The following is a 19,301-nucleotide window of genomic DNA, read 5'->3' as shown; positions in this document are numbered from 1 at the left end:
GATGAAGCTCAGACTGGTCTTGTGATTAAGCTTCCATCACACAGAAAGTCACAGTGGAACAAGAACCAAAACTAACTTACAGTTCGAACTTTCCCTAAATCTGCTTAAAAATGACACCAGAAGAGACGATGAGACATGACAACCAAACACAAAATGTGGGAGTGGATAGGGTCCTGGGCCAGAGAGCAAAAGGAAGCACTGTTGGGACCATTGGGACCATATATGCATGTGGTCTGTTGTTTGGGGTGGTCGTGCTGCACCAATTGGGAGGGCTGTATGGTGGCAATGCTGGAGAGTGTCCTTGTGTTTGGGAGCTATGCACTAGAGAATGTAAGGCCGACAGATCATTATGTCAGAAAAAGAAAATGGAACAATGTGCTACAATGTTAACAACTGGGAAATTCGGGTAAAGCGGATAGAGTTCTTTGTACTGTTCTTAAAACTTTCCTGTAGGTTTGGAACTGCTTTAACATTAAAAAAAAAAAAAAAAGAAAAAAATACAAATCTAAAAGCAATTTTTTATTTACAGTATAAAGGTTACAAAGGTATATATGTATTTATATATATAATACCCTTAAGTTACAAATTTTCATTGTAATATACAATGCTATATGATGGTGCGCAACTCAAGGGAAGTGTTGTCTATGCATTTGTATTTATAGAGTACACATACATAAAGCTTTTTCCTTTTCTTAATTAAGAACACAAATACCGCCCTATTTTATGCCGTCGGTTTTGATTTGGTAGTCTAGTGATGCCAGAAGATTTAAAACTTAAATTTTAAATAACACCTAAAAAGAAGTGTTGTTTAAATACAGGGTTCTAAACAGAATGAAAAAAAAAAACCCAGAATATCACATACTTTTAATTCTTTGTAGAAGTATTATTCTAGCTTTCTAAGTCTTAATACTTTGCAATGTTATCTTCTAAAAGACCTTGGTTGGGTCTGATACCAAAAGGGAAACAATTCTTTGGGTACCAAGGTCTTATCACACTGAGCCTACCCAACAGACTGAATATAACACTGAGTCCTACACTGGAGGACAACAGACATGGAAACTGGGTCTTATAAGGGCAGGTTTGCTCTAAATTGCGAAGAGTATCATCATGACTGAGGATTGTGCCAAACCCAAAACACAGTTTTAATAATTTCCTCTCCTCCAAATTCTATTAACTTAAAAAACAGAGGTGAAAAAATAGAACTGACACCCACTTGAACAGGACTGAGATAGAAAAGAAGCACTTCCAACCTAGGAGCAGACACTTACATGACAATACTTATATGCTGGTTCCAATAATCTGTAATGATTAGCACCTGATTTTCGAGGGGGAGGTTTAAAGGAAAGACTAAGATACTGGAGGCATGACCTAATCTGTGCGCACAATTCCAGAACACTTGAAAACAAAGAGGAAGGAGCCCATGAGAGTATGTTCCCGATGCCATGAAGAAGGATGTTACCTGAAAGGTTGACCTTAGTGATAGAGGGAAGGCAAACTGGATAGAAAAGGACTGTTACTATAGAATTATGGAAACCTTCAAACAATCTCTCGTTTTCGTTAGGAGCCCTTTTTACTGAGTTTGAATGCCAGAGTGTCCGGAATAAGTGGAATTTTACTGTTTTAAATAGCTTCATTTTGACCTCTTATTATGAATATTCCCATCTACCAAGTGTAAGGACTTTCAGCAAATGAGATGTTGAAAGAGTCTAAGTGAGGAAGTGAATGGGTCAGCACAATTTAGAAATGAGGGTAAATGAAAATATACATTTAGCTTTGTTGTTCATAGTTAAAAGAAGCATTTATTTTAAAAGACTTTCCCATTGATCCACTTTGGGCAATAGAGCTTAATACTAGTTATTGTTGAGATTTATCTTCCAAAGGATATTCTATAGTGTCCTTCTTCCCAAACTAAAATCTTAATTTTGCATTAAAATTTTTTTGCATTATGAAAAAAACATGACCAGCCTACTTAAATGTGCTTAGAATTCTTTCATGCTGGCATGGACCAAACACCGAGCATCCTTTTAAACATTTTCCAGTTTGCCAGATGAGCAGAACTTTGGATGTACTTTGGTAAAAATATGAAGTGGATAGTTACCTAACCTCTGATTGGCAGATGGCATGGCATGATTGAGACAGACTATGTGCCACTACTGGAAGGCAGGAAATTTCTTTTGACTCTTCAGAGTGTGCCCTCGAAGAACTGTACATTAATAAATGCTTACTAGATGAAAGACTACAAGAATATATCATGAATTAGCCCTGCAGTTCTGAAATTTCTCTAAGCCTTCAAAGAACCTTTTGTCTATTCATAAGTGACTTCTATCACTTTGGAAGAGGTGATAAAACAATCAGGTTCAGGGTGTATATGTGACTGGGATTAAGAGGGACTCAAAAACTAAAAAAGCATTTGTGTTAATGCATGGAGGTTAAAATTACTACAAAACTGAGTAAGGTGCCTGACCTGTAGTGGCGCAGTGGATAAAGCGTCGACCTGGAAATGCTGAGGTCGCTAGTTTGAAACCCTGGGCTTGCCTGGTCAAGGCACATATGGGAGTTGATGCTTCCAGCTCCTCCCCCCTGTCTCTCTCTCTCTCTCTCTCCTCTCTAAAATGAATAAATAAAAAAAAAAACAAAAAACAAAAAACTGAGTAAGGTACTTGGAGGACCCAGAAGTTAGAAATTTATTGGGATACCTAATTTCACAATACAGGAGTTGGCAAAAGTAGGTTTACATTTATGAGTACACAAGAGTTTATTCTTGTATTATTATTTATTAATTATTGCGTTATTTTCCTTACAAACAACTGTAAATCTACTTTGGTCTACCCCTGTAAAACAAAGTATTGATAGTTTCTCTAATATTGTTTTTTCGTTTCAACCACTCTATTTTGGGGAAATTCAAGAATTACAGTTCATACGGTAGATTTTTGTTGCCTATAACCAAATATTCATTGGAGAACTAGCAGTCATTTGAAAATGGCAAATTTATGCATTCTATCAAATGTAGATTCACTTTAAAAACCAGAATATTCTTTGGTTCAGTCGCCTGAAGTGGAAAGGAAGCATAAGTGGCAAGAGATTAAGTTCAAGTTTATCAGTTTTAAAACAATAGAAGAAATCTTGTTAAAATATTTGTTCTCGCTACCATAAACGATCGTTCTTCCATTTGGCAGTTTAGCTTGTGTCAAAAAGAGACAAGGAAACAGATTTACTCTCTGTACCTATTTACTGTCCTTACCCTAACTTGAAATTCAATTCTTTATTTTATTTATTTATTTATTTATTTTTTTCAGAAGCAGAGATAGACAGGGACAGACAGACAGGAACGGAGAGAGATGAGAAGCATCAATCATCAGTTTCTCATTGCTCGTTGCGACTTCTTAGTTGTTCATTGATTGCTTTCTCACATGTGCCTTGACCATGGGCCTTAAGCAGACCGAGTAACCCCCTGCTGGAGCCAGCGACCTTGGGTCCAAGCTGGTGATCTCTTTGCTCAAGCCAGATGAGCCCGCGCTCAAGCTGGCGACCTCGGGGTCTCGAACCTGGGTCCTTCCACATCCCAGTCCGACGCTCTATCCACTGCGCCACCACCTGGTCAGGCGAAATTCAATTCTTTAATAGGATGAACTTGCACCATTTATCTGCCAATTGTTTTTATTTTTTTTTTAGAGAAAACGTTTCAAATCAGCCACTTAAGCAGTCTATTACTAGTGTAAAATAAATTTCACTTAACACCATTATACCATAGGAATATACAGCTCAAGAAAACATAATCCTGATATAAAGCATAATTATTTTAGAACTGTCTACCATGACACATTTATAGAGTATATACTCAGCACAGTGGAAGATATAGCTTAGAAAGGGAGTGGGGGGGGGGGAGATTTCTGCTGTTTTAAAAAATAATATATAGAAAGTCAAAATAATTCTAGATTTCCAAGACATTAAAATCGGGACAGAGAGAGAGAGAATGGTAGCAGATAGCTGACTCCTTTGCTTTTGTCTTCAGGAGCCACTATAACAATTCAAATTTAACTGAAAGGAATTTTCAAACTCAAGGTAGAGTATAATATCACCTGCTATACCTGATAAAGATATATAAACAGAATATGACTGTAGTAAAATTCAACTTAAAAGTTTAAGCATCCTAAATTTAAATAAGTCTCTTTTCTTATACAGACCGATCAGACCAGAACAATGTTTTGAGACCAAAGAGATCTGGCCTTTTACTTCTTCATTAAGGACTGAAAAAAAAACCCACGACCTTTGGCTTTCTAACCAGCCTTTTCATTCATGGTATCATAGTGGATGGCAGCAACATGGAAATGTATGCTGGATATCTGGATGGTTTAAATATTATGTACAATCAATAGCTTATAATCAGTGAAAACACTAACATAATTCAGCGTTTAAGTGTCCAAGGTAAGATACAAAAAAGCAGAGAAAGTGCTTAAGTCTATAGGTCTTCCCTGAAAGCTTCAAAAAGGTTTAACTCTTTAAGTAGGTAGGGCTTTTAATAGAATTTGCATAGCAGCTTACAAGATAATTTGCATTAAAAAATATGGAGATTCTTCCATGTTTTTGAAAACACAAATATATCCACATGCATATAAATTAAAAAAAGGAGACCTGGAGGTTCTCACACACACAAAAAGCCATCATAATCTTTTCTCAAAAGTGGTTACACTTTTGTCCATCAAAACCATTTTCAGTAAAAGTTGCTTTTCTGGGAGAAACATAATCTTATCCAGATTCCACACAGCTTTTTTCTAAAGAATCTTTTTTCTAAAGAATAAATTTTGGTAGGCCCTGGCCGGTTGGCTCAGTGGTAGAGCATCGGCCTGGCGTGCAGAAGTCCCGGCCAGGGCACACAGGAGAGGCGCCCATCTGCTTCTCCACCCCTCCCCTCTCCTTCCTCTCTGTCTCTCTCTTCCCCTCCCGCAGCCGAGGCTCCATTGGAGCAAAGATGGCCCGGGCGCTGGGGATGGCTCCTTGGCCTCTGCCCCAGGCGCTAGAGTGGCTCTGGTCGCGGCAGAGCGACGCCCCGGAGGGGCAGAGCATCGCCCCCTGGTGGGCAGAGCGTTGCCCCCTGGTGGGCATGCCAGGTGGATCTTGGTCGGGCGCATGCGGAAGTCTGTCTGACTGTCTCTCCCCGTTTCCAGCTTCAGAAAAATACAAAAAAAAAAAAAAAAGAATAAATTTTGGTTTATTAGCTAAGTGCATTTAATCAGCTGAAAAAAAGCTTTGTTACCATTTTGCTTAGGAGGATAAGAAAACATAATCAGTAACAACTTCAGTCATCTGTTGGTTAGAGATATTTTTCCACTTATAAAAATATAATAGGTCCTCGCCGGTTGGCTCAGCGGTAGAGCGTCGGCCTGGTGTGCAGGAGTCCCGGGTTTGATTCCCGGCCAGGGCACACAGGAGAGGCACCCATCTGCTTCTCCACCCCTCCCTCTCTCCTTCCTCTCTGTCTCTCTCTTCCCCTCCCGCAGCCGCAGCCGAGGCTCCATTGGAGCGGGGATGGCCCGGGCGCTGGGGATGGCTCTGTGGCCTCTGCCTCAGGCGCTGGAGTGGCTCTGGATGCAACAGAGCGACGCCCCAGAGGGGCAGAACATCGCCCCCTGGTAGGCATGCCGGGTGGATCCTGGTCAGGCGCATGCGGGAGTCTGTCTGACTGCCTCCCCGTTTCCAGCTTCGGAAAAATTAAAAAAAAAAAAAAAAAAAATATATATATATATATATTTCTTATATATATATAAAAAATAGGCCCTGGCCGGTTGGCTCAGTGGTAGAGCGTCGGCCTGGCGTGCAGGAGTCCCGGGTTCCATTCCTGACCAGGGCACACAGGAGAAGTGCCCATCTGCTTCTCCACCCCTCCCCCTCTCCTTCCTCTCTGTCTCTCTCTTCCCCTCCCGCAGCCAAGGCTCCATTGGAGCAAAGATTGCCCGGGTGCTGAGGATGGCTCTGTGGCCTCTGCCTCAGGCGCTAGAATGGCTCTGGTCGAGGCAGAGCATCGCCCCCTGGTGGGCATGCCGGGTGGATCCCGGTCGGGCGCATGCGGGGGTCTGTCTGACTGCCTCCTGGTTTCCAACTTAAGAAAAATACAAAAAAAGAGAAAGAAAGAAAGAGAAAGAAGAAAGAAAGAAAGAAAGAAAGAAAGAAAGAAAGAAAGAAAGAAAGAAAGAAAGAAATGAATCTCTCTTGCCATGCAATAATTTTCATTCAATAACACAGTTTGTGAGATTACAGATGATAAAAACAGGCACTATCAGACTTCACCTAGCCTAAAAAGTGCTAAAATGTGGCTTTAAAATAGGTGGATGACATTTAAAGTAATATTTCTGATTGCCTGTGCATGTCCCAATATTTAACTTGAAACTCTGTCTACTTAGGTAGGTGAGTTTACAGTTACAAATATCTAATAAATACTGTATAAACAAACATACATTAAAATATTTCTTCATATAAAATATTAGATACTAATTTCCAGGTAAGGTTCATTTGAAGACTTCAGGAAAGGATTTACCTTTTTCAGAAGAATAATAACTAAGCCTTTTCTGTTAGAGGCATCTGTGTGGAATATGAAGACGTCTAAGCCCTTCTCGGGGCACAGGAAGTGGTGGTCCATTGGAATGAGGGGGATGCTACTCTGCAATTCCTTTACATTCTACACATGGAATGTGTACATTCTACATAACATTCTCAAAATTTTCCTAATTCAAAATAAAAAAGAAATGAAAAATTACCTGTTCTATAAAAGATATGAAATATCAAAAATGCCTATTTTTAGTTATCATTTGAAAATAACTTGCCATGTTTTGGCATCTAAATACAAAATACAAATTGACCCTTGAAGAATGTGGGGATTGCCCTGGCCGGTTGGCTCAGCGGTAGAGCGTTGGCCTAGCGTGCGGAGGACCCAGGTTCGATTCCCGGCCAGGGCACACAGGAGAAGCGCCCATTTGCTTCTCCACCCCTCCGCCGCGCTTTCCTCTCTGTCTCTCTCTTCCCCTCCCGCTGCCAAGGCTCCATTGGAGCAAAGATGGCCCGGGCGCTGGGGATGGCTCTGTGGCCTCTGCCTCAGGCGCTAAAGTGGCTCTGGTCGCAACATGGCGACGCCCAGGATGGGCAGAGCATCGCCCCCTGGTGGGCAGAGCATCGCCCCATGGTGGGCGTGCCGGGTGGATCCCGGTCGGGCGCATGCGGGAGTCTGACTGTCTCTCCCTGTTTCCAGCTTCAGAAAAATGAAAAAAAAAAAAAAAAAAAAAAAAAGAATGTGGGGATTAAGGGTGCTGACTGTCCATGCAGTCAAAAATCCATGTACTGTATTAACTTTTAAAATATTTTATTTATTGATTTTTTTTAGAGAGAGAGGAGTGAGAGAGAGAGACAGAGAGAGAGAGAGAAGGGGGAGGAGCAGGAAGCATCAACTCCCATATGTGCCTTGACCAGGCAAGCCCAAGGTTTCGAACCGGCGACCTCAGTGTTCCAGGTCGACGCTTTATCCCACTGCGCCACCACAGGTCAGGCCTGTATTAACTTTTGACTCCCCCACAACTTAACTACAGTCATCCCTTGGTATCCACAAGGGACTGATTCCAGGACCACCCATGGATACCAAACCCCACAAATGCTCAAGTCTCTTATATAAAATGGTGTAGTGGAGCAGTGGATACGGTCAGCCCTCCTCACATGCAGATTCCCAACTGTGGATCCAACTATGCACATATTTATCAAGGCTGTCTCAGTCATAGAAAGTACTTCATTTGTGGTTGGAAAAATCCCACAAACACACTTAATTGAAGAATAACCTGGTCATCCATGATTGGAAAGGTGTTGAAGTACATTAAACAAGCAGCTTAAGGGTTCTTGCTCTTGGGGGCACTAGTGGTCACAGGAAACCTCCTATACAATTTCATTTCACATCAAGATTCAAAACCTTATTAAATAAAAACCCTATGGACCTTGGGGCTAGACATGACAGTTTAAGCTTGAGCAAAAGGGGTTGAAATGCACACACACCTTACCTCTCCTGCCCACATTTTAATCATACCTCTTTTACAGCTCTTTTTCATATAACTAGTGAGCAGGTAGCTCAGAAGTTCCCCCTGAAAATCTTTTCAGTGGCTTAGCCTTTCACACTCACTCAGAAAACCCCAGCTAAATGGCTTTGCTGCAAAAGTCTGTGATGACATCGTTCATCTTCTCAGATTAACACTATCACTGCAGAGAATGTCTAAGCTCCCTTATCTGAGAGTATGATGTGTTTCTTCCAGAAACCATAGCTGGACCTTCAAGATATTTTTTTCTTTCTTAACTTGTAAACTTACTTCAGATGGAACCAAATTTGGGTTTATGAATTTTCAAAACATATAAAAAACTCTTGAAAGACATATTCTAGTCCACATTTCAATTTTTGGTTTTAAGTGGATCAGACAACTCATTTTGGGGACTGGTGGTGGAGGAAAACAAACATCTCTCCCAAGGCTCTGCATGTAGTCAATCTCACTGTAGCCGGGGAAGCAGGGAAGACAGTGCGGTTACAATGTCTAACTAGAACTCTGCTTGTGAGTCGGCGCTTTCATATGTCCCACCTATACATCAGTCTGCCCTCAAACCAAACAGCCCATGTGCTGCGTATTGAAGTGTTTTCTTTTCCCATTTGGAGTGCTACCTCTTCCACCCTCCGTAGTGTTCACATCCTCTTATGGCACTCCTGATAAATCTAGTAAGTGAGAACTAAATCGCAGACCTTTCTGCAGAGAACATCCAAGTCAATGTTACTTTTTCTTTCAGCTTCAGGGATTGTGCTCATCTTGACATTTTATAGAGCTATTATACTATTTTAAATGTCTTCAGATACACACCTCCTTCATAATTAGAAATAACGAGCTGAATGCGTTCTCTAGAACCACAAAATCAGCAGTCTCACTGCTGCTGTTCTAATGATGACATCTGGCAATGCTTAGCAAAACCCGGGTAGCTGTTCTGTGGTCTTGTCACCCTGCCCACTGTAAGATGCATTACTAAGCCACACTGAGTCTTGAATCAGCAGCTGCTTGTCCATGCCACTCCACTGTCACAAAGGGAGAGAGGGCCAGGATGGGTGCACAGAGCCCGAAGCAACTCAACATTTTGTGCTGGAAAGCTCTCTTCACCCACAAATTCTACTCTTGTAACAAGCTTGCTCTCCAGAATTGACCTTCCTCAGAGGTATCTGCCTGTTAGAAAAGATACCACTAAGGAAACCCGCCTCAAAGACTATTCTTTGAAACCGGGATAGATGACCTCCCTGGAATGGCAGTGATATCCAGTTATTCAAATAGTGACTAATAAAGCTCCACTAACCCTAACTAAAGGCACATTTGGTAAGCAATAAAATAATGGCTTCAGCTAAAATGAGGATTTTCTCATTAAAGTAAATGTCAATTATTAGGACATGGAAAAAAAAACACAACAAAGTGAGGATTTTCTTTTAAAATCTTACCACACACCCCTGGCTCCTACCAAAGATAAAATCAGGAAGTCCTCAAACAAGTAAAAGTTTTCTTTCAAAGCAGTCGTTTCCAACTTGCTTTGTAACTTGGTCACCACCAGAAAGGGAGTGGAAGGCAAGGCAGATCGAGTCTCGCAAGTTCTATGTCCAAAATTAGCACTGAGGAGTTGGCCAACCTTGCGAGGCAGGGGGACGTGATGGCCAGGGTGGGAGGTAGAGCCAGGACGACGGAAGAATGCTCTGGTGATACAACTCGAGGACTTCCTAGGAGGGAAGGTGCATGTGAGGACAGTAAGCTCCAATGCAACACACAGCCATCTGGAATGACCAGGAAGCACGGGCTGTGGCACACTAGCACCTGGGAAGACAGCGTCGTCCTAAGCAAGAGGACAAAGCTAAGGCTGAACTAAATCCTACATACAGGGAGAAGAAGGAAAAACAAAAAACAAACAAATAAACCCCCAACTTCTTGGACAGTTGACTATGTCCAAAAAGAAAAACAATGAGCTACCTTTCTTAACAGGAGAGTGAAACCAAATTACTTTGAAACCCCACTGGGAAACTAGACAATAAATCAACAGCTTCATTTGGAGCTTATTAGAGTCCTAGAAATTCTGGTCAAGGTAGCTTGTGAAAGGCAGGCTCTTCTTTAGACACGGTAACAATTCAGCAGTGATCTGCAGGTCCTTGTCAAGGCACTGTGCTGGAGGAGAGAGCAAAGAGCTTTCTTTTTGTGCTTTTTTTTTTTTTTTTTGAGGTGGAAATACTTCTCGTGACATTGAAGGCTCTTTTCTGATTTGTTGCTGCTCACACAAGCAGTCCCATGCGAGTGACTTTGGCCGACAAGAACGTGTGCAACACAAATACAATCGGCTTCGGACAAGAGTGCAGGTCCATGGTCTGTGGAGAAAGGACAGTAATTATCACTACCATATACAGACACTTTAATACACAAAACACCAAATAAACAAATTCAGATAGGATGTTCTACGTTTTTAAAAAAAATGTACTAGAGCTATAGAAGCTCTTGAGAGCTGAAAGCCACAAACAAAAGTGTACTCTGAAGTTAGGTTATTCCATGCTGTAATTAAACATTAGTGTGAGGTTTCACATCCACAGTTCAGATACACTTGGTGATACACTGGGTTCCACCATGCCTGATAGAACTAAAAAGTAGACGATGTAAAAAAAAGGAATATCCTATATGGAGACCATTTGTTGAAAAAATTTTTTTTAATTTACTGATTTTAGATAGAGAGGAAGGGAGGAGGGGGAGAGGGAGAGAGGGAGAGGGAGGGAGGGAGGGAGGGAGAGAGAGAGAGAGAGAGAGAGAGAGAGAGAGAGAAGGAGCATCAATCTGTTTCTGTATGTGCCCTGACTAGAGATCAAACTTGCAACCTCAGCACTTCGGGGCAACACTCTATCCACTTTGCCACCATGGTCAGGCAACGCCTATTTTTTAAAACGGCTATATTTTTCTTTTTAAGACTGAAATAAGGCCCTGGCCAATTGGCTCAGTGGTAGAGTGTTGGCCCTGTGTGTGGAAGTCTCGGGTTTGATTCTCGGTCAGGGCCCACAGGCGAAGTGCCCATCTGCTTCTCCACCACTCCTCTCACTTCTCTCTCTTCCTTCTCTCTCTCTCTCTTCCCCTCCTACAGCCATGGCTCAATTAAAGCGAATTGGCCTGGGGCACTGAGGATGGCTCCATGGCCTCTGCCTCAGGCGCTAAGAGCTCAGTTGCTGAACAATGGAGCAACAGCCCAGATGGGCAGAGCATCGGTCCATAGTGGGCTTTCCAGGTGGGTCCCGGTCCAGGCACAGGTAGGAACTTGTATCTGCTTTCTGGCCTCTTACTGAATTAAAAAAAAAAAAAAAAAGATTAAAACTTTTAAAAAAGGGCCAGACTACTTGGTGGTGCAGTGGATAAAGTGTAGACCTAGGACACTGAGCACCCAGGTTTGAAACCCCGAGGTTGCCAGCTTGAGCACGGGCTTGCCAGCCTTGAATGCAAGGTTGCTGGCTTGAGCAAGGGGTCATTGGCTTAGCTATAGCCCCCAGGTCAAGGCATGCATGATAAGTAATCAATGAACAACTAAAGTGACTCAACTATGAGTTGATGCTTTTCATCTCTTTCCCTTCCTGTCTGTCTTGTCTCTTGCAAACAAACAAACAAACAAACAAACAAACAAGAAAGGGAATCATTTCCGATGTGGGGAAAATAAATAAAAGAAGCCAAACTCGCCTGACCAGGTGGTGGCGCAGTGGATAGAGTGTCGGACTAGGATGCAGAGGACCCAGGTTTGAGACCCCGAGGTTGCCAGCTTGAGTGCGGGCTCATCTGCTTTGAGCAAAAGCCCACCAGCTTGAACCCAAGGTCGCTGGCTCCAGCAAGCGATTACTCTGTCTGCTGAAGGCCCGCGGTCAAGGCACATATGAGAAAGCAATCAATGAACAACTAAGGTGTTGCAACGCGCAATGAAAAACTAATGATTGATGCTTCTCATCTCTCTCTGTTCCTGTCTGTCCCTGTCTATCCCTCTCTCTGACTCACTCTCTGTCTCTGTAAAAAAAAAAAAAAAAAAAAAAAAAAGAAGCCAAACCCAATGCATCTTGAAAACTGAAAAACAGTTTCCTGGAAAAAATGGAATAGCAAGAGCATTTGAGATCTTGCTACTCCATTTATGTCCTCTGTTAAGCTCAAATAAATTTTTTTAAAAAGTATAAAAAAAGAATAGCAGTTCATAATATTTCCATATAAGAGGGTAAGAAGCAATAAATAAGAAAGAGAATTATTGCTTCTCAGCCTTTAGCTAACATCGAGTGAGAATACCTACTGGAATAAACATGTTTCTTAGGAACTCTCTTACCAGTTCTCCCTCAGGACCACCAAAATCCAGATACAGATTTCTGATGCCATCATCAGCAGACATTTTCAGCCTTTCAAAGGGATAGCGGTACAATATGCTGCTGGAAGCTCCGTTTTCCCTGGAGATAGTGAACCCATTTTCGTAATGGACAGTGAGTCTTACCTCTTGGCCATTTAATGTGCAGCCTGTTGAAGAGAAGCAACAACATGAATAAAGGTCCTACTGTAGTTATCAAGTGGAAAACAATTCTTCTGATTTCAAGAAAGGAAACAGAATCATTTCTTCTTCCTTTTTTTTTTAATGTTTATTTTATTGATTTGAGAAAGAGAGAGAGAGCAGGAACATCTATCAGTTCCTGTATGTGCCCTGACGGGGGATTGAACCAGCAACATCTGCCCTTTGGTAGGATGCTCTACCAACCAAGCTATTCAACCAGGGTGGAACAGAATCATTTCTTTTTCTTTCTTTTTCTTTTTAGCGAGAGTGATAGAGAGAGGAACAGATAGATAGTGATAGACAGGCAGGAAGGGAGAGTGATGAGAAGCATCAATTCTTCATTGTAGCAATTTAGTTGTTCATTGATTGCTTTCTCATATGTGCCTTGACCGGGGGCTCCAGCAGAGCGAGTGACCCCTTGCTCAAGCCAGCGACTTTGGGCTCAAGCCAGCGACCATGGGGTCATGTCTATGATCCCACGCTCTAGCCAGCAACCTCACGCTCAAACTGGTGAGCCCGCACTCAAGCGGATGAGCCTGAACTCAAGCGGATGAGCCTGCCCTCAAGCCAGAGACCTCAGGGTTTCAAACCTGGATCCTCTGCATCCCAGTCTGATGCTCTATCCACTGTACCACCGCCTGGTCAGATTATTTTTTTAAATTGATTTTAGAGAGAGGAAGGGAGAGAATGAGAGAAAGACAGGAACATCAATCTGTTCCTATATGTGCCCTGACCAGGGAGCGAACCTGGCAACCTCTGTGCTTACACCCCTCCCTCCCTCCCTTCCCTTCCCTCCCTCCCTCCCCTCCCTTCACTTCCCTTCCCTTCTCTTTCTCTCTCTCTCTTTCTTTCTTTTGACATAAGGGGAGACAGTAAGACAGACTCCTGCATGTGTCCCCATCTGGGGCTGATGATAGAATCAACAGAGCTATCTTCAGTGCCTAAGGCCAATGCCTGAACCAACTAAGCTATCCTTAGCATCTGGGGCCAATGCTTGAACCAACTGAGCCACTGGCTACGAGAAGGGAAGATATAGAGAAACGGAGAGGGAGGGGAAGAGAAGTAGATGGTCACTTCTCATGTGTGCCCTGACTGGGGATCAAACCTAGGACATGCGAATGCTGGCTAACACTACCCACTGAACCAACTGGCCAGGGCCTAGAATAATGGTTTAAGAATATGTGATAATAACCTATTTGGAACCTCCTAAAGTGAGTTTTATTCTGGTCACTGAGTCAACATCTTCATTGAGCTAAGGAAGAAATTACCATAACTCTCCTTGACATCTGATCTGATTCAGTTCAATTCAGGGAGTATCAATTGAACACTTGTGCTAACAGCAGCCAGAGCATGGTAGTATAGAAGTATGAGGCACCGTCCTTGCTCCCAAGGACCTCATAAATGACAGGCATAAACATGAAATCCCTGTGTAAAGCAGAACGTATAGAACATGACTAAAGACTAAACTGAATACAACCAAAGTCAAGGAAAGGTTTCCTGGAGATGGGACTTCAGATAAACCCTAAAGAACAGATCAAACTGGACAGGCAGAGAGGAATAGGGAGAAGGTTTCAAGTGGGCACGAAGGAACAACCAAAGGAAAAGGCATTATGCCTTTCAGGGGCAATAACATGGTTTAACTGATAGTTGGGAAGAGGATAAAGATAATGTTTACCAAAGATAAAGGCTATAGCCTGACCAGGCAGTGGCGCAGTGGATGGAGCGTCAGACTGGGATGCAGAGGACCTGGGTTCGAGACCCCGAGGTTGCCAGCTTGAGTGCGGGCTCATCTGGTTTGAGGAAAAGCCCACCAGCTTGAACCCAAGGTCGCTGGCTCCAGCAGGGGGTTGCTCAGTCTGCTGAGGGCCCACAGTCAAGGCACATATGAGAAAGCAATCGATGAACAACATTGCGTGTTGCAACACGCAATGAAAAACTGATGATTGATGCTTCTAATCTCTCTCTGTTCCTGTCTGTCTGTTCCTGTCTATCCCTCTCTCTGACTCACTCTCTGTCTCTGTAAAAAATAAAAAAAATAGGCCCTGGCCGGTTGGCTCAGCGGTAGAGCGTCGGCCTAGCGTGCGGAGGACCCGGGTTCGATTCCCGGCCAGGGCACACAGGAGAAGCGCCCATTTGCTTCTCCACCCCTCCGCCGCGCTTTCCTCTCTGTCTCTCTCTTCCCCTCCCGCAGCCAAGGCTCCATTGGAGCAAAGATGGCCCGGGCGCTGGGGATGGCTCTGTGGCCTCTGCCTCAGGCGCTAGAGTGGCTCTGGTCGCAACATGGCGACGCCCAGGATGGGCAGAGCATCGTCCCCTGGTGGGCAGAGCATCGCCCCATGGTGGGCGTGCCGGGTGGATCCCGGTCGGGCGCATGCGGGAGTCTGTCTGACTGTCTCTCCCTGTTTCCAGCTTCAGAAAAATGCAAAAAAAAAATAATAATAAAAAAAAATAAAAATAAAAAAATAAAAAAAAAAGATAAAGGCTATATATAGTTAGCAGAAGTTGTACTATCGATCCTATCAAAGATAAAATTCGAAGGATACATTTGAATTGATAGGACAAGAAAACTTTGATCATCAAGACTGGTAAATGCCTTCTACAGAGATTGGGTAAGTCCCTGCTTCACTAACATTTGAGTCCAGTTTTCTTGTTAGCACAGGGCCTCCATGTGAAAGGCTCTCTGAGACCTGGAATTAACACTGCCCTCTGAGAGCTAAACTTAAAATCACCTAAAGGAACCTAACCAGGTGGTGGCGCAGTGGATAGAGCGTCAGACTGGGATGCAGAGGACCCAGGTTTGAAACCCCGAGGCTGCCGGCTTGAGCGCCGGCTCATCTGGCTAGAGCGCGGGCTCACCAGTTTGAGTGTGGCATCAGACATGATCCCATGGTTTCTGGCTAGAAGCCCAAGGTCTCTGGCTTGAGCAAGGGGTCACTGACTCAGCTGGAATCCCCCCGTCAAGGCACATATGAGAAAGCAATGAACAACTACGGTGCTGCAACAAAGAATTGATGCTTCACATCTCTCTCCCTTCCTGTCTGTCTGTCCCTATCTGTCCATTTGTCTGTCTGTCTCTCTCACTAAAAAAAAAAAAAAAAAAAGAAATAATTACCTAAAGCAGTGGTTCTCAACCTGTGGGTCGCGACCCCGGCGGGGGTTGAACGACCAAAACACAGGGGTCGCCTAAGGCTTTAGGAAATACATATTTTATTTAAAAATGTATTGTATAATACATATGTATTTTCCGATGGCTTTAGGCGACCCCTGTGTTTTGGTCGTTCGACCCCCGCCGGGATCGCGACCCACAGGTTGAGAACTGCTGACCTAAAGGATTGGAGCTGAGCATGCATGCTTAGTCACTTTAAAAACAAAGAGTGGGCCTGACCAGGCTGTGGCGCTGTGGATGGAGTGTTGGACTGGGATGTGGAAGGACGAGGTCGCCAGCTCAGCTTGAGCGTGGGCTCATCTGGCTTGAGCAAAGGCTCACCAGCTTGGACCCAGGGTTGCTGGCTCCAGCGGGGGGGGGGGGGGGGGGGGGGGGTTGCTCAGTCTGCTGAAGGCCCACGGTCAAGGCACATATGAGAAAGCAATCAATGAACAACTAAGAAGTCGCAACACGCAACGAAAAACTAATGATTTATGCTTCTCATCTCTCCGTTCCTGTCTGTCTGTCCCTGTCTATCCCTCTCTCTGACTCTCTCTGTCTCTGTAAAAAAACAAAGAGTGGGTTCCACAAGCAAATGCTCACACTCACACAGATTCTTTCACGGGACATGTCAAACCATTCAATGGGTCAAGGCAGTGTTTAGTAAATAAGAAAAATGAATAACATAAATATCAGCAGTGTTCCCTCTCTCTGCTCAAAGCATTACTCAAAGAAGAGAATTTTGGACAACGGGCTTTGAATATTAGTTACCCACAGAAAGGAAACCTTAGGGAGGAACATGGATAAAATTAAGTCCTTGTAGAAGTAATCCAATGCAATGATCTCTGAATGAATGGCTGAGGGGCTTGGAGAGAGAACAGGCAGATCCCAATCAAAGCTATGAGGGTACAGTTTTCAAGAGAATTTTATTCTATTAACATCCCTGAAGCTATACCATCGCAAAGGGTGTTGAGGTTTGATGAGAAGAGAAGGGTCAGTTCTAGCCTAGGAAAGAAAAGCTCAGATCTGTGCACATCCTTGCGGCACTGGCTAAAGAAGGTGCAGTGCCAGCGGATGGGTATTTCTGCCTGTAGCTGTGTCATCAGTGGGACACAGTCCACAATCACAGCAAGCAAAGGTAGGCCACTAACCCCCAACATGCTTGTCATGTAAGAAAATTTTTTTTTAATTTATTGATTCCAGAGAGAGAGAAAAAGAAACATCGATTTGTTGCTCCACTTATTTATGCATTCATTGGTTGATTCTTTTTTTTTTTTTAATTTATTCATTTTAGAAAGGAGAGAGAGAGGAGAAAGAGAAGGGGGGGAGGAGCAGGAAGCATCAACTCTCATATGTGCCTTGACCAGGCAAGCCCAGGGTTTCGAACTGGCGACTTCAGCATTTCCAGGTTGGCGCTTTATCCACTGCGCCACCACAGGTCAGGCCTCATTGGTTGATTCTTGTATGTGCCCTGACTGGGGATCAAAACCATAATGTTGGCCTATTGAGATAATGCTCTAACCAACTGAACTACCTGGCCAGGGTAACAGGTTTCTTAAAATGTTCTGTTTAGCCTGACCAGGCGGTGGTGCAGTGGATAGAGCATCAGACTAGGATGCAGAGGACCCAGGTTCGAGACCCCGAGGTCGCCAGCTTGAGCTTGGGCTCATCTGGTTTGAGCAAAAGCTCAGCAGCTTAGACCCACAGTTGCTGGCTCCAGCAAGGGGTTACTCGGTCTGCTGAAGGCCCATGGTCAAGGTACATATGAGAAAGCAATCAATGAACAACTAAGGTGTTGCAACGCACAATGAAAAACTAATGATTGATGCTTCTCATCTCTCTCCGTTCCTGTCTGTCTGTCCCTGTCTATCCCTCTCTTTGACTCACTCTCTGTCTCTGTAAAAAAAAAAAAGTTCTGTTTAAATTGTTTCCCATCAGGAGGGAAGGAAAGGAAAGGAAAGGAAAGGTCAGTGTCTGTTACTTAAAAAAAAAACCCCACACCAGAATATTGTTTATAATTACCTCAACATTGAAATGAAGTAAGTGACAGTCATACTAAATATGTTTAGATTTAGAATTGAACTTGTTTTAGTTTAACACATAATTAATACCAGACAATTCTGAATGAGAGTATGAACTGGCCATAAAACTGTTGTGTCTAATAGTCTTAGCTAAATGGTTTCTCCCTAAATAGTAGAGAAAAACAGTTGAGGTAGTGTTGATTAACTACCTGGCACACCTCACCCTTAGAGTGTTTCAGGAATAACGAACTAAAAACAAATAAGTGTCTCTGATTTAATGAGAAAGAGAAAGAGAGAGCACACATGCACATATATGAGTATGTATGGGGCAGGCACCTGTGACAAGTGGCCCTATTCTGATAGGGCAGAATCTGAGATTAATTAATTGCAAAACTCTGAGCTGTCCAGGTGGCTTATAACCATCCTGATGTCTTGATTCAACTAAAACCCTTTCAGAAGGCTATCAATCCACTATCCACCTCAATTTATAGGTAAGTCAATAAAAAAGTTAATATACTGATTTTGCTTAACAGAGTTGTTATCAGAAATATAAAGACACACAACAGCAACATTCAGGGACAATCACAGGACATCACATATTGAAGTTTAAAAGAGGGAAAACTAGTTTTTGAGGAAATCAACGAAGGGGGATAAACATTCAGCATGCTGCAGTGAACGCTTCGTGTCTCTTTTGCAGGGCACAGTTGTGGTCGACGGTGGGCAGAGCTGAAGGTAGGGAAGCAACGTCATGTGCCTGGACCCAGAATAATTAGAAAACACACACGAAGGACCTGAGAATTATGTCTTATTTCATTGGTTTGTTTGTTCATTATTTCATTTACTTGTATATATTTTTTTTAATTCTCTGCTCTCACAGAGTAGCAAGGAAGCCAGATGGGTAATCACAACCAAGCTAGACTGGACTGTTTGGAGCACTTATTATGTGCTGGATGCTGTGTTGGGTGCTGGGAGATACAGAGCTGAATGAAAGGTGGTTGCTGTTCAGAAAAGTGAGGGAGAAAGAAAAGGAAATATGGGTATAGTAGAATGAAGTAAGTGCTACAGCAGAAAGATGGACAAATCGCTGTGAGAGGAGAGAGAAGAGAGGAGAGAGGAGAGGAGGGTGGTTAGATTAACTCTGGGAAAATGGGAAAGCCTTTAATAGAGGTGCCATTTCAGCTGAGTCTTCAAGAATTGTAAAAATATAACAATAGTCACTTTGTTGAGTGTGTACTGTACACCAAAATTAGTTAAGCATAATCTTTTACTTCATCTAAAGTTTTTTTAAAAATAAGCTTTCAGCCTGACCAGGCGGTGGCGCTGTGGATAGAGCGTCAGACTGGGATGCAGAGGACCCAGGTTCAAGACCCCGAGGTCGCCAGCTTGAGCGCGGGCTCATCTGCTTTGAGCAAAAGCCTACCAGCTTGAACCCAAAGTCACTGGGTCCAACAAGGGGTTACTCGGTCTGCTGAAGGCCCGCGGTCAAGGCACATATGAGGAAGCAATCAATGAACTAAGGTGTTGCAACACGCAATGAAAAACTAATGATT

General features: G+C 43.3%; 1 protein-coding gene across 2 annotated transcripts in view; it reads right to left on the bottom strand.

The window, feature by feature from the left end:
* Window positions 1-498: 498 nt before the first annotated feature.
* Window positions 499-19,301, bottom strand: part of SNTB2 (syntrophin beta 2) — a 123,924-nt gene continuing 105,121 nt past the window's right edge. Inside the window, exons 6-8 of one of the 2 annotated variants that reach the window (XR_010727095.1) lie at window positions 12,370-12,554; window positions 7,537-10,402; window positions 499-7,329 (exon numbers count right to left, since the gene is read on the bottom strand). Coding sequence is in view for 1 of the 2 variants with exons in the window: in XM_066243189.1 (XP_066099286.1) it covers window positions 10,310-10,402; window positions 12,370-12,554 (278 nt within the window). In the remaining variant the exon portion in view is untranslated. Of the gene's footprint in view, window positions 10,403-12,369; window positions 12,555-19,301 lie in introns of both variants that reach the window. The other variant, XM_066243189.1, reaches the window with a different exon arrangement.

Source organism: Saccopteryx bilineata, chromosome 9 (assembly GCF_036850765.1).
Source record: "Saccopteryx bilineata isolate mSacBil1 chromosome 9, mSacBil1_pri_phased_curated, whole genome shotgun sequence".
Classification (NCBI taxonomy): domain Eukaryota; kingdom Metazoa; phylum Chordata; class Mammalia; order Chiroptera; family Emballonuridae; genus Saccopteryx; species Saccopteryx bilineata.
Note: the sequence above shows the minus strand (reverse complement) of the source record. Positions and strands in the feature narration are given on the sequence as shown.